General features: G+C 38.4%; 1 protein-coding gene across 1 annotated transcript in view; it reads right to left on the bottom strand.

Annotated features, from left to right (window-relative positions):
* The window catches only part of LOC128735310 (neuroligin-4, X-linked-like), a 163,768-nt gene that overhangs the window by 38,250 nt on the left and 110,186 nt on the right, over window positions 1–15,332 (bottom strand). Inside the window, exons 8-9 of the mRNA XM_053829799.1 lie at window positions 5,761–5,899; window positions 5,404–5,686 (exon numbers count right to left, since the gene is read on the bottom strand). Of these exons, the coding sequence (XP_053685774.1) occupies window positions 5,404–5,686; window positions 5,761–5,899 (422 nt within the window). The remainder of the gene's footprint in view (window positions 1–5,403; window positions 5,687–5,760; window positions 5,900–15,332) is intronic.

The raw sequence follows: 15,332 nt of genomic DNA, 5'->3' as shown, positions 1-15,332 counted from the left end.
GGGAAAATGAAAGAAAGAGAAGGGGTCAATCCCGATGTAGTCGCTATCATTCATGCCTCTCACGCCGAGGATCCGGATTCGAATCCCAACCCCGCGGAAGTCACGAATGACTTAAGCTGTTACAATGACTATAATCAAACAAACAAAAAAGAAAGAGATGGAAAACGTAACAGAATGAGAAAAATTAGTACTGAAAAGGGCGAAAAATGAGACAGGAAAAGAAGAGAAAGCGAAAAGACTGAACAGAAAAATAAAAAAAACGTGACATGTGGGAAAACGTAAAAGAAAAAGAATGAAAAAAGAGCAAACCGAAACAAAAATTGAACAGAAAACAAGATAAACTGAAAATAGAAGAATAGCGAAATAGAGAAAAGAATAGAGGACTTAAGAAAAACAGTAAAGAGAGGTGAAACGGGATTTAAAAGGAAAAAAATAGAAACATAAAAGACTGGGAATGGATGAACAAATAGGACTAAAGAAGAAAAGAAAATCAGGAGAGGTGAACCACAGGCCTCTGAAATCGATATATATAAAAGTGAGTATGAGTATGTTTGTATGTTCCACCATAACTGCAGAACGCTTTGATCGATCTTCACAAAACTTGGCACACATGTTCCTTGATAAAAGAGAATCAGCACTGAGAGATTGATAGGAGGGGGGGAGTCGTAATAGGGGGGAGGGAGGTCCATAACTCCGAAATACCTGGATGGTTCTTCACCAAACTTGGCATACATGTTCCTTGGCATAAGAGAATCAGCACTGACAAGAAGAGGAGGAGGTGGGGGTTGACAAACGAGGGGGGCTTAAAAACGGGAAGGAAATCATAACAGAGGGAAAGGGTCCATAACAGGGGGAAGGCCATAACTCCGAAATGCCTGGAAGATACTTCATCAAAGTAGGCACAAATGTTCCTTGACATTGGGGAATCAGCACTGGGAAGTTGACATAAGGGGGGAATGCCTAACAAGGGGAGAGATCTAAATAACTAAATGGGGTTGCGTTTCTCTTGCATTTAAATCTATTGCAGTTGTGCAACTGACTTTGAGAAAAGAAGGGGATTCTACCGATGAAGAATATATGATAAATAAACCTTTGTTTCGTTTCCATTATAGTGATTTTCATAGAGCAAGCCGTTGCATAATTAGCTACGTGACAGAAGGGGGACCTGACTTGGAAGGAACCAACATGTAGGGGGACGAGGAACGTGAGAAAGAATGTATGTTCCGTCATAGCTCAGGAGCTGCTGGTTCTTGATGAAACGACGTTTGTCAAACACATGTTTTTTGACAAAAAAATCAGCATCAGGGGGTTGATAAAAGAGGGAGACGGTCTGTTTCAAGGATAGTGAAAGGTTCAAATGGGTAAAGGGGTGCGTTTCTCTTGCATTTGCAACAATAGCAGTTGTAAAAGTTCTTTTATTTCTGAAAGGGGGAGTAGGGTGGCCATTAAAATGGGAGAGTTTCAAAAACGTAAAAAAGACTCTGTGTCGATTACCGTGAAGAAGACAGATCTACAACTGGTTGGGGGCAAAGTGAGAGGAACTGACAAAGAGAGAAGACACATTCAAATGAAAAAAGAGTTTTGTTTCTTGCTTTATGAGAGTTTTCGTTGCAAAAACAGATGTACAAGTGACTGAGTGACTGGAGGCCCCGAGTGAGATCGGGCAATCAGCTAGTAAAGTATAAAAAAACAGGAAAAACAGACTAAGAAAAAAATGCTGGGAAAAGGCGAAAAACTGGACGCAAAAAACGGAAAACACGCAGCCAAAAGCAGAATAAACGCGACAGAAAAAAACGTAGCATTTAAAAGACGATAAATGGAATAAACGAAAAAAACGAAGAGGAGACATAAAAGATGAAAAACGAGAAGGAGAGAAGTTAGAAAGATACAAAAACTGGAAACAAAAAAATTAAAAAAGATGAGTGAAAACCAGGAGAAAAAACAAGACTAAAAGGGAAAAATGGGATGGTAAACAAAGAAAAATAAAACAAGAAAGACCAAAGCCGAAAACAAGAAATTTGAATCAAAATGGAAAACGAGAAAAGATTTATAGCGAAAGAAAAACGGTTATTGGATGGAAAGAAGAAGGAGAAGGAGGAGAAAGAGAAAAAAACGAAGAAAACGAGGGGTACAAAGGAAAAACGAGGCTTCGAACATGCGACGACTGGCTTGTTAGACCAGCATCATACCTCGAAGCTAAGTAGGCGGTCGGAGAAAAAGAAGAAAATTGTAAGTAAATGATAACAGAACAGCAAAGGAGGGAAAGCAGGGAAAGCAGGCGATGTAGGAAACAGACAGAAAAAAGGTGAATAATAGGTTATCGAGACAGAACACTAAAAACGAGACTGAAAAAACGGGAAAATAGAAGAAAACGACGGAAAACTTAACAGAAAAGAGAAATCTCAGACAAGAAAACAAGGGAAAGTTGAAATACTGAACAGAAAACGAAAAAAAACATGACAGGTGGGAAAACGAGAAAGAAAAAGAATGAAAAAAGAGAAAACCGAGACAAGAATGGAAAAACTGATCAGAAACTGGAAAAACCAAAAATATTTTTAAAAAAGCGAAAGAGAGACAGAAAACAACAGAGGAAGAAATGGAAGGGAGGAAGGAAGGAAGGGAAGGGAATGGAAATGGAGGAGAAAATAGGACAGAAGAAGAAAAGAAAAAAAGGAGCATGGCCGCAAACCGCAGGGTGAAAGCCTCTAAAATAAAGTACATAACAAAATAAAAACAAAATGGACCAAAGAAAGAGATAAAATTGTAGATAAAAAGGAAAAAATCGAAGAACAAACGAAAGGGAACCAGAAACAGAATTAACGTGACAGAAAAGACGATGGAGCATTTAAAAGAGGAAAAATGTAATAGAGGAAGACGAAAAACTACCCAGTAAACCATTTGGTTTGGATATCTCGATTGCAACTGAGGTATACGAAATCATATCTGAACGAAAAAGTTATATTTCACGTCATATAAGAACATATATGTACCAAAGTGGAGGCGATATACGTGCGAAAATTTTGACAACTATTTGTAATTCTATTTTGCGCAGTTTTTATAACACGCAACTAAATACTCCTGAATATATGATTAAGATATAATCCAATATTGCAATTGTCTATCCTGCTTTATAATTCACAGTCATGAATTGTATATGAAGACACGCACGACTGCAAAACAACTTATTGTTCACTTCGATTTGACATACTCTAATCATTATACAATTCCAAAGTGAAATTAACATGGAAACGATTTGATGTGAACTTCCTATTACGATTTTTTGTTATATGGGTAGAAGGAGGAGAGTGCGAAAGAAACAAAAACTGGAAACGGAAAAAGAAAAAGAGGAATGAAAAACAGGAGAAGAAACAAGACTGAGAAAAAGGGAAAAAATGGCACGGAAAACAAAGAAAAACGCAAAAATAAAGTATAAACCTGGGGGCAGAAAAAGAACGAGACAAAAATAAGAAAACCGAAGAGATAACAAAAAAAGGGAACCAACTGTAGTAGAGGGTTAAGGGAAAAGAATAATAGTGAGAAAGAATAAAGAATGGAAATGGAAATGGGATAAGTACATCGGACAGAAAGAAAAGAAAAGAAATGAAAAGAGAAAGAGAGAAAATCGTCCAAAGAAAAGGGTAAAACGAAAGAGAAAAAGATGAAAAATGGGAAATATAAAAGGAATACCGGAGCGCAAAGGGAAAAAAGTAAGCCAAAAGCAAAATAAACGTGACAAAAAAGAGGAAGAAACGGAACAGAGGGAAACCGGAGCAGACTAAGACGGTAAACGAGATTAGGTTGAGAAAGGGCTACTGGAAACCAAAAAAGGGAAAAGAAAAAACGGAAAACGAGAAAGAAGATTACAACAGAATGCGTGAAAAAAGAGGAAAAATAGGCTGAAAATAAGCAAAAATGCGACAGCAAACTAAGAAAAGCGGAACAATAAATCAGAAAAAGAAAAACAAAAGATATCTTTATCTTTAGTACTTTAGTATCTTTAGTTAAACGGAATAAAAGTTAGAGAAAACAGCAAAATAGAAGCAAAAGCGAAAGTTAAATGGAAAACAGTAATGTCCCATTTCAAGTTCAATTTCAAGTTCAGTTAATTCGTCGTTTCCCGTCAAGTGACCGAGAAAAAGTACAAACTTGTAATCGACCTTCTCGGATTTGAACCAAATTTTGTCGGTTTGTCTTTCTAAACCTAGTATTTCCAGAGTTACAAGCAAAAGAATATATAAGGGTTTGACGAAAACGTGTTTTTTCGTTAAAAATGAAGGTACTCCCATTAATCGAGGGAACGTTCAATTGGCACCAAACTTAGGATTTTTTCTTGCAGACCTGAAACGACAAAATTTGGTTCAAATCCGAGAAGGTCGATTACAAGTTTGTACTTTTTCTCGGACACTTGACATGGAATGACCCTAATTTAAGTTTAATTTTAAGTTGCGTCACCAATTTAGGAAGTCTTCGTGGTAAATGACGATTGCGTGAATTTAGCGTTTTTCATATCAACGGACAGGCCAACTGCCCAATAAATCGACTGGAACCAGAAATACTAACTAATTTCATTCAACTGTTTAAATTTAAGACGAAACCAGGCGGTCAGTAGGTCAAGGATATAGCGCCTTATTTCGCTCTCTGACAATAGGTTAGAAACACAACCTACCAAAATTATTAGTTTGATAAATATGCGAATATCACTTGAAAATAAAATTGTATGGTTGAAAAGGGTTGCAGTATTAAGATCAGGAGCCGAAGACCACACGAGTCCGTGCCTTCTAGATTGGCTATTCAATTACAAATTGGAGTATTTCCAGGTATGACCACGTGCAGGCGCTAGGTAGGAGCATGGGATGACTAGAGTTAAGTTGAGCCCTTTTTCTAGTCATAGTCTAGTCCCATTTCTTGCCCACAAGATTTCAAGTCCAATTTAAAAAAAAACTTCAAAATCATTTTTCGATTTCATATCTAATTCCCAGTAGAACTTCTCTAAATTGAGGTTCAATTTCTAATCCAATTTTATGTACAATTTCCAGTTCAATTTGAAATAAAGCTTCAAGCCCAAATTAGTAAAAATTCAAGACCAATTTAAAGTCCAACTCCAACTACGGTTTTCAATCCAATTGCACCCGAAAGTCAGAAGGTTTCAACGTAATCGGCCGGTAATTTTGTGATAAGTAATAATAGAGTCGCCATCCTACGAGTACTCGATTTTCCCAGGTCAAAATATTTTTGTGAAAGGTCGGACACTAATGCTGCTTTTCGCCCTCTAAGTATTAATTTTTGTATAGATCGCTACGGTAAATTGCATTTCACGACACAAACCGATCCCAACGGGGTCCTGTCTTGTATGATACCGTGATTCAGCGCACCCGAAATGACGATTGTTTACTCAATACTCACATATGCTTAGATACTGTTGCGTAGTCGTCTCGAAGGTATCCCACAGGATGCCCCGGAAACGAGTGCGCTCTTTCGCCGTTCCGTAGTCCGGATGCAGCAGCGGTGCCTGATGGCCGGCATCGTTCGGGTCACCCGTTTTGCAGAAATTGCTGACAAAGTTCAGCACCGCTTCGTTCACTCCCATGTCCTGCCGAGAGTAGTTCTGCGGAAACCAGGGAATCCCCTGCACCAGCGGAAGTCCCAAAATGTAGGGCAAATCTTCACCGCGCACGCTGCCCAGTCGCTGTGGAACGGAAAAAGACATAAATTGACACAAACCATTTCATCGAATCAATCATAACCGGCAGTTTCCTGTACCTGTGGGTATTCACTCTCTTTGCTCTGGTAGCCAAAGTGAAACATGTACGTTTTGGCTCCACGCCGGGCGTGAAGGTAGGCCACCTTGATCAGCGGAGCCACAGTGTGACCGTCACTTAATGCTTCCATCGTCGAGTCCCTGCAAAATAGTGAAAAAAAAGCGAATGGCTAGGTACAGTACGAACATAAAAATTGCAAATCACAATCGAAAAATGACAGATTCAATAAATATCAATCAACATAAATCGAACAAAAAACATTAAATAACTTGCCGCGGGCAAGCGAAATTGGTTGACTGACGGCCACGAACACCGACCGGACAGAGAGATGGACAGACTGACTGATTGCGATGAAAACTCAACAGTCATGGTCCCGTGCCATTGCTGCTCTTCGAGAGGATTACGTGTGTTACATTTTCCCTCTCTGAATACGTTATTGATACTTCACTCTAAACTAATATAACAGATCCAACAAAATATCAGAACCGAATTAAGAAGGACCCACCGACTATAGGAATTGAAAATAAATCAACGAAATCACTGGATCGAACGAAACGAAAATGAAACAAAATCTGTCACGTCATTTCATTCTCGATTCCAGGGGGAGGGCAAAAATCGCACATGCCCAACCACTATTGACTGACTGACTGACTGGTGCAGAGCCCGGAAAATTCATTCAGAAATTCATTCCTTCAGCCGCCGGTGGTGGCGGCGCGCGACAGCAGTTTCGGCCAACGTTGAAAGGAACGCTGAAGACAAATGATACATTCTGATATTCCCAATGACTAGCGCCATCCAGGAGACAGATGAGTCCATATGCCTTCCTCGAACCCCACCCTACCCACAGTGGAAGCAAATAGAATAAAAACTGACAAAATCATGCTGAAAGATGTGCTGCCATTGTTTCGTCGCACCCGTCGCTTTCTCTCTCAAACGACTCCAGCGCTACTTCACGCGGCTTGATCGGGACTGTAGAAAAACTTTATCAATTTTCTTCACGATATTTTTTTTGGCTGAAAGTTTTTTCTTCGCATCCGGCGGCCTTGTCTCCGTTGAATCACACACACCGATGGCCACTATATAGGTAGCTATTGTGTCCAGCTGATAAAGCAGCCATCCAGCCGCCGGATTTAAATATAGACTGCTGGCACCACAACGGCCTCCATTGTGGCCGTCATGGGAAAGTGACAGAAAGTTTCCACTTTTTATTTGCGATAGGTTCCAGTCGGAAGCACTTTCAGTTTCGCTCGTCTCTCTGCATCGTCATCGTGGTCGGTCGTTGTCGAACCAATCACAAAACTTTGTACAATTGAGGGGGTTTGACCGTTTTAATGAAAATCTCATGTTAGCACCCCAGCAGTTAAGTATCACATTTTTAGTAGTATTTTTAGTTAGATATCTGAATACTCAAATATCTAATGACAATTTCTCTGCATAACATTTTATTCGCAAATTTTCTCTAAAGACGTTGGTTTATGAGTATCATCATATGAGTATGATAACTTTGTTTTTGCAACCTAACTGAAGCAACTTAAGTCGTAAAATTTCATACTTCTGGGGTCCGACTAAAGCAGTGATTGTGTTTCCTTTCGATGGGCAACGCAAAACTGTCGTTTAGACAACATATATACGGTGGCTGAAACACGGTGGCCATTGTCTTTTCTGTCAATGCAGACATTTGCTTTTCTTTTATTGTGCTGGAAAACATATAATTTAACTTTTTTTATTACTGACGACGACGACGACGATGAGAACGATCTCGGCGGAAGAAGCTGACATTTCTGGTAACATAAATGTGCCCACATGACCCTCGTTATTTCAAACCTTTCGGTCGTTTCCTTTTACCATCAGTGGGGCCCTCTTCATACGCGGTGCTTTCATTACTTTCTTTCGTCGATACACACTGAAAGTCGGTTGGAATTACGTTTATTAAAAAAATCAATAGTGCCAACGGAAATAATGAGTCTAGATAAAAAGTTCATGATTATGACTGCACTTTTTATGGTGAGACTTTCGAACAGTCTACTGTTTTATTGTTACTGAATTTATGAAAACCTGAAAACCTAACAGAACACACAGCGTCCTAGCGCTTGGAGGAATAGAATCTTTGCAATTCGTAATACTGCAGAAAATAAGTTGTTATCAGCAAGTTGTCGTTTTTTTTCTCATTTTTGTTTTCTCGCTAACTGTTGTCTCGTTTCTTATTTTTTCTTGTTTATTACCTATTTTCTGTTCCATTTTACCTTCCCATATCACAATTTTTTATTTCACGTTCCTACTTCGTTCGTTCAATTCATCCCATAAAAATTTGCCTCTCTGTTATGCCATTAATTTTTCTTATACTTTTATATATGCCAAAAGGAGGATGGGTGGAAGACTGCGACAGTCTTAATGGTCGTCTTTTGTGGTATTCCTTATCTTTGATATAGGGTAGATGTATCAGTATTAAAGAGCAGTTCCAGCTCAACTAGCAAAACAATTTGACTCGACTATTTTTGATTGGAATGAAATTTTCTTAACGTGTTGCATACCGCGCAAGAACTCATTTTTCACTTGATTCACTTCACTTCACTTGAAATTTGATTTTTTTCGTAAAAAGTATAATTTTTATCATGGTTTTGAAAAGTTTTTTCTTTCAGTGTAAATTTTTTTTAAAAGTACACTTAATTTCCTACAACTTTTCCTTTGACGTCATTTTGATCAAATAAGTAATTTTCAAGATATGATGTTTTGAAAAAAAGTAATTTTATTTCTAAATACACCCTTTTGAAAAGTTACTCTTGACGAAAAAAATTAAGTTTATTGGAATATGAGTTCTTGCGTGTTACCCAACACATCAGGAATATTTCATTCCAATCAAAAATAGTCGAGTCAAAAATGGCCTTTTTCAGCGTTTTGAGCTGGAATTGCTCTAAAGAGTGTAACATTTCATTATTTTTGCGGATCTTAATAGCGATTTCAATTTTCTATTGTTAAATATACATTTGTTAATAGTGTTATGTAAGGTACACATATAAAATTTAGGATGTTGGTGCAGATCAATTCCGTGACAAACCATAAAGTTATAATAATAATATCCGCGCTCTCCAAGTCTTTTGAAGAGGCATATGCAGCAACATGCTGATTCTAATCTATTTATATAAGAGGTTTATATCTGTCACCAAAACCAGGGGCGCGAAATGTATTTTCAAGGTAAAAATCGCCCCCATTAAGCAAAGACTCAAACCAATCATACCAGATTACATACAAGATGAGCAAAAGTACTGTAGTTACTCCTCATAGTTACATAGCGTACCTCCTATTTGCTCTCAATGGATCATTGAAAAGGCTAAAAAATTTCACAGATGGCTCCAGCATAGACCTGTTCTGTCAAACACTCTCGACGAACGTCTATAACCGACTGTCAAACTGCCTTGCAATCCGATTGGTCCACCTAAAAAGACCGGTTCAGATTAACCGTTGGCAACCGTCAACAACAACGGAACGGCTAGAAATTATGACGTGTAATCTGTATCAGCCTTAAAGTTTACTAAATATGCCACGTGGGGCTTTAGTGTCCATCTAGTGGCAAGCATGAGCAAAAGCTACCTACCTAGCTACCTAGCTACCTATGATCCATGAGACGCGAGGCGACGCGCGCGGGTTACAACTATCTATTGCTGTTGCAGTTGAAAACTGTAATAATCTACGTGCGATATTCGGTTTTACTCTTATCCTGTGTGTCGCAACTACGTCGCACGTGGTGCGCTGTATAGCGCAACAATGTGTGATCACAGCGCACCACGTGCGACGTAGTTGCGACATACAGAACACGGTTATTACGGTTTTCAAGTGCAACAGCAATATTTATATAAGAGGCTTATGTTTGTACCGAAAACCAGGTCTCTGACATGACGTCATAAGAGGCTTATCGGTAACTAAAACCAGGTCCCTGACAGGACGTCATGCTTTCCTAGCAATGAGTTGTATTCTCAGTCGACCTCTGGACTGCTCGATTGCTCAACTGGTTGACTAGACTGCTCGACTGGACTGGTCGATTAGACTACTCGATTTGATTGCTCGACTGGACTGCTCAACTGAACTGTACGATTCGACTTCTCGACTCAACTGCTTGATTGGACAGATCGACTGGACTACTCGATTCGACTGCTTGTCACATATGCTTTACTTACTACTCGAGTTGACTGTTCGATTGCTCGATTCAACTGCTCGACTAGACTACACGATTTGATTGCTCGACTCAACTGACAGCTTGATTCTACAGCTCGACTAGACTGCTCGACTTAGCCACTCAACCCGACTGCTTGACTCAACTGCTTGACTCAACTACTTGACTTAACTCTTTTATTCGACAGCTCGACTTAACTGCTCGATTCAACTGTTTGACTGGACTACTCAACTGAACTGCTCGACTCAACTGTTCAACTTAACTGCTCGACTAGACTGCTCAACTCAACTGCTCGGCTAGACTACTCGATTCAACTGCTCGTCCGAACTGCTTGACTGAATAGCTTGCTTTAACTGCTCGACTAGACTGCTCGATTTGACTGCTCGGTTCAACTGCTTGACTCAATTGCTTAACTCGCCTGCTCAACTCGATTGCTTGTCGCGATATCATATGGTCGGTGTTAAATCAGACCGAACCAAGTCGCAAAATTTAAAAAATGAGTTAATGATAGCAAACGATCAAGAATTTTCTAAGCAGCATTTTACTATAATCAGACTACATAAATGTTGCAAACAGCCAGAAGTTTTTATTCAGTTAAATAAAATCCAATACGACCATAAAAACTATTTTTTGCAGTTTCCGGCTATGACTCTTTTAGGTACAACTTCTGAGAGCTATATTATTCAATATAAGAACTCAAAGAACTAATACAAAGATTAAACATCTTCGCAAACACTGACCAATGTAATGTATCCGCAGTCTTCGGAATTCTGAACAGACATTTATATTTTCCGGATCGTAAGATTCGGGCTCAACTAGTCATAAATATAAGAGGCTTATGTCTGTCGCCAAAACGAGGGACGCGATGTATTTTCGTGGTAATAATCGCCCACATTAAGCAAAGACTCAAACCAATCATACCAGATTACATTCAAGACGAGCAAAAGTAACGTAGTTGCCCCTCATAAAGTTACATAGCGTTAGCGTAACATAGCGTACCTCCAATTTGCTTTCAATTAGGCGCAAGTTGACACGCGGGGATTACAGCTAGTGAATAATATTTACGTGATCAATTGAAGATATTCTCAGAGTTTTTTTTGGTTAGTTCGCAAAATATAGTAAAAATTACTGCAAATTACGTTTCTTTTGATCAAGTTTTGAGAATCCTTTTCTCTCGTATAATATTCAATCGTTTTGCCATATTTCGTAAGCTAACAAAATGCTCATTACACAAGTGTTGCACTCTTAAAACAAGTAGGAAGATGAAGATATGCATACCTACGCTGTTATTACCTGCTATGTGTTTTTGGCCTTTTCAATCTATAACGGAAATGAAAAATGAAGTAACTTGTTCATTTTGACAAATCAAAAGTGTGACAAAATCGGGTAAAAACGTCACAAAATCGGGGGTGACAAAATCGGGGAGTGACTAAATCGGGTTACTACTGAGTAGAATTTAATTTGGAAAAAGTTTTGTTCTCTTCTTTAGTATCTCACTATTATCTCCATCTTCGCTTCTCGGAATATACCCATTATTAAATTTTCTTCTCTTATTCCTTTTCCATTTCCCTGTGTTTTTTCTTTTTACTTTCAGCTTTCTTTTTCACATTTAGTTGGTTAATTCCCGTTTTACATTTCTCTTTTGCTCTTTGCTTCTTGTCTACTTGTATGTATCGATTGCTCATTACCATGTTCTTTTTATTTTTCTCATCTTATAATGATTCTCCATCCCGCCCAATTTCCATTATTTTTCTTATCTTCATTATCGCTTCCCTTTCCCAATACCGGTATCCATTTTCTTTCCTCATTTCCGTTTTCGTGTCCCTGTTCCCTTGTCCTCTCCTTTCCTTTTCCGCTTTTAAATTTAATTTCTTGCATTTCCGACGTACCCATTTCCTCGTTGAAATTTCTCTTTAGCGTGCCTATTTTATTCATTTTCTCATTTTATATCCCAATTTACATTTCTCAATAATCAATTCCATACAGAATGCCGTTTCCTATTTTGCTTTCCTCTTTAACTTTTTCATGTCCCAAGTAACAATTCTAAAGCCACTTGTTTTTTTTTAATTTTATGAAGGTTCTATTACGGTATTAACCAAAACTTCTGGTTTTATTATGGTATTACAATGCATATGGATTTTACTACGTTGCGGTGATTTGACAGTTTTTCCATGGGTTTTCTGTCAAATTTTCGCAACGTAGTAAAATCCGTATGCATTGTGTCTGGGCCTTTTCGCAACGCCAAGAGGATATTAGTCAAAACACGCTTATAGCTAGCTACAAAACCATAATAAAACTGTTTATAAAGTAAATTTATTGTCGTTGCTTATACCGTGAACGTACCATATTCTGCGCAGTTAAGACATTTTTATGATTCTTCCGCTATTCTAAGTATTCTAGATTTAAATTAACAACGTGGATAGCAGCAACGTGTAGTGCTACGGTCTATAATATACGGTAAAAAACATGGGAATTAAAAGTCGACCAACAATTGAGTATATCTTTCGTTTTGTAAACTTATCCACGGTGCCTAATTCTGCGCACTCTCTTGCCCATGTTCCTAATTCTGCGCATGTTTGTTCCTAATTCTGCGCACCTAAAAAGTAACAATAAACATTCATACCATGTAGTTTATGTCTTTATACGCTGAAAGCACATCAAAAATCCGACATTAGCCATTACCATGATTAAATCCATGATCTGGCCTTCTTGTGCTGTCCAGGTGGCACAGGAACATTATTATCATTTGGATTGGCTTATTTTAAATATTTTATTGTCGATAACGTGAAGGGCGAGTTCATTCGGGTTTTCTCTATACTGAACATTATACTTTAGACTAATATTAACAATTGTGTTTTCATATAGAAACCACTTCCCCACTCCCTGACAGCTCAATGAAGTTCGACTGTCAAAAAAAATCAGAAGACATGGTTCCATGAATTGGCGTTCGTAGGTTCGGACCCCAAGCCGTAACACAGAATTCCAATCAATGCAAGTTAAAGGTTCTACTTCAATTTCTATGCCTCTATACCTCAGCCATTTGGGAGAAGTTGCGTATTTTTTCGCGATTTCTTCATAGGATACATTACTGCGCAGAATTTGGAACATGAATAAAAAATCTGTGCCTAAATCTGCGCACTACTGCATCGCATTTTTCCAACGAAAACAAGGCATGCAATCACTCTTTTTGCCTAAAACATGACTAAAACTAATTATTCTTTCTAATTATGCTGGGTAATTTGATCATTGCAAAGAATTTCGATCATTATTTTGTTAATTTTCTAGAAGGACAGTTTTAGCGTTGGCGCTAACGACGTTGTTTTCTGACATATAAAATACTTTCAGTTTCACTTTAATTTATTTCGCCGTCAAATATTATGGCCCTTTTGTGAATAATGGCGTAATATTCAACAGAGATTTATAAAAAAATAACACAATGGCCATAGTTATGCACAATGTTGAAAAATACATATATAAAGAAAAATGCGCAGAATTAGGAGCTGCGCAGAATATGGTACGTTCACGATACTACCACGATAATACTAGCTGGCTGCACCACGTCTCTTATAAACTTACCATACGTGTAGCAATACAATATGGCGCAGCAATCAAAATTGATCTTATTACGGTTGACCAAACTCGTGTTTTAGTCTTTTGGCCTTGAAATGCGGTCAGGCATATATTAATATTTTTTTGAAACGATGGTTCTACAAATGAAGGGACGGTAAGGGAAAGTAATGAAGAAGGATTTTTTGGGAATGGAGGGGAAAGAGTAGAAAGGAAGGGAGGGGGGGGTTATAGGTAGCTACGCTTAACAGGTTGTCTTTGTGAATCCTACCTTTTGTCCAATGCTGGAAGGTTCATGGGTCGAACCAAGCTATAATCTGAGATTATAACCGGATTTGAGCCCACAACACACGCCAGAGCATGTGGCTCGTTGGTACCCGTGTACCTATGAACCACAGAGGCGCTGGACATAATTCCCCTCCTAAAGAGGGGAGGGGTCTCAATGCACCATAAAAAATTCTTATCTCCAAAAATACCCACATGCCAAATTTTGTTCCATTTGCCTGATTAGTTCTTGAGTTATGCAGAAATTTGTGTTTCAATTGTAAGGGAGCCCCCCTCTAAATGAGGGGTGGTGTCGCTAACCATCATAAGAACCTTCCTCGGCCCCAAAAACCCTTACATACAAATTTTCACGCCGATCGGTTTAGTAGTTTTCGATTCTATAAGAAACAAACCGACAGACAGACAAACGGACTGGAATCCATTTTTATAGGTATAGATCCACGATTACCTTTTTCATTTCTTTTCCTACATTCTCTTAATCATTGATCCTGAGAGGAGATTTGAGAGAGTACCATTGTAGTCGCGAGTGCTCTGAATCAAATCAAATTTTTTCTCGAAAAATTTCTCGAAATCGAGAAATTTTTTTTCGAGTAGTGCAGTGCTAAGTAAATAGACGTAATCACGAATAGAGTGCCATTGCAGTCTATTAATCGTCAAATATCGCAAATAGTTGATGACGATGAACGAAAATAGTGCTAGATTCGAGTGTTTGAAATTAAACATTACAGTACGGCTTTCGAAGAAAAGAGCGTTAGTTTGTGTATGTGTAAACGCAGTCGCTTGCAGCGCTGTTTTACACTGGCTATGTTTCATTTTTATTGGAACGAAGAGGAATTGAACAAAACAATTTCGCAAAATGCCTACCGATCTGACACCAGTATTTGGTTTTGGAACCTGAGACAACTGTTTGATTTTCCATTTGTGTATTGAAGTGTGTTGACATAGTTCGTGGTAGTTGTGAGGATAATTTTTAACTTTTATCACCATGTATGAGAGATTTCGTGTTGTTTCAGGCGAGCTGCTTCGAGCATAGATGCCATTCACAGATTTTTTCACACGTATAAATTTGGGACCCTATCATTTTCTCCGCAATATTTAATTTTTCTAGTGTATTTTTTCTGTAATATACATAGTTTCTGAAGCACTTTAATTATCAGACCCATTGGTAGAAGCAGAACTCACAGGAACGTACATAATTGGTGGGTCCCAAATTTATGCGTGTGAAAAAATCTGTGATTCTGGCATCTGTGGCTTCGAGTTCGTTCTCGTTCTCAGATAGTTCTCGTTGCCGATGCGTGAACTCACGATGATATCACAGACTAGTGCGCGTAATCTATTGACATTATACTGTTCTTTATAATCTATAGATATAAAAATGAATTTCTGCCCGTCTGTATGTTCCTTATAGAATCGAAAACTACTAAACCGATCGGCGTGAAAATTTGTATGCAGAGCATACTGGAGCCGAGAAAGATGCTTATGATGGTTAGAGACCGTTCGCCCCTAAGAGGGAAGGCTTCCATATAAATGAAATACAAATTTTCTCATAACTC

This window comes from Sabethes cyaneus, chromosome 2 (genome assembly GCF_943734655.1).
Source record: "Sabethes cyaneus chromosome 2, idSabCyanKW18_F2, whole genome shotgun sequence".
Taxonomy (NCBI): Eukaryota; Metazoa; Arthropoda; class Insecta; order Diptera; family Culicidae; genus Sabethes; species Sabethes cyaneus.
The sequence above is the reverse complement of the archived record's forward strand: the minus strand, read 5'-3'. Positions and strand labels throughout refer to the sequence as shown.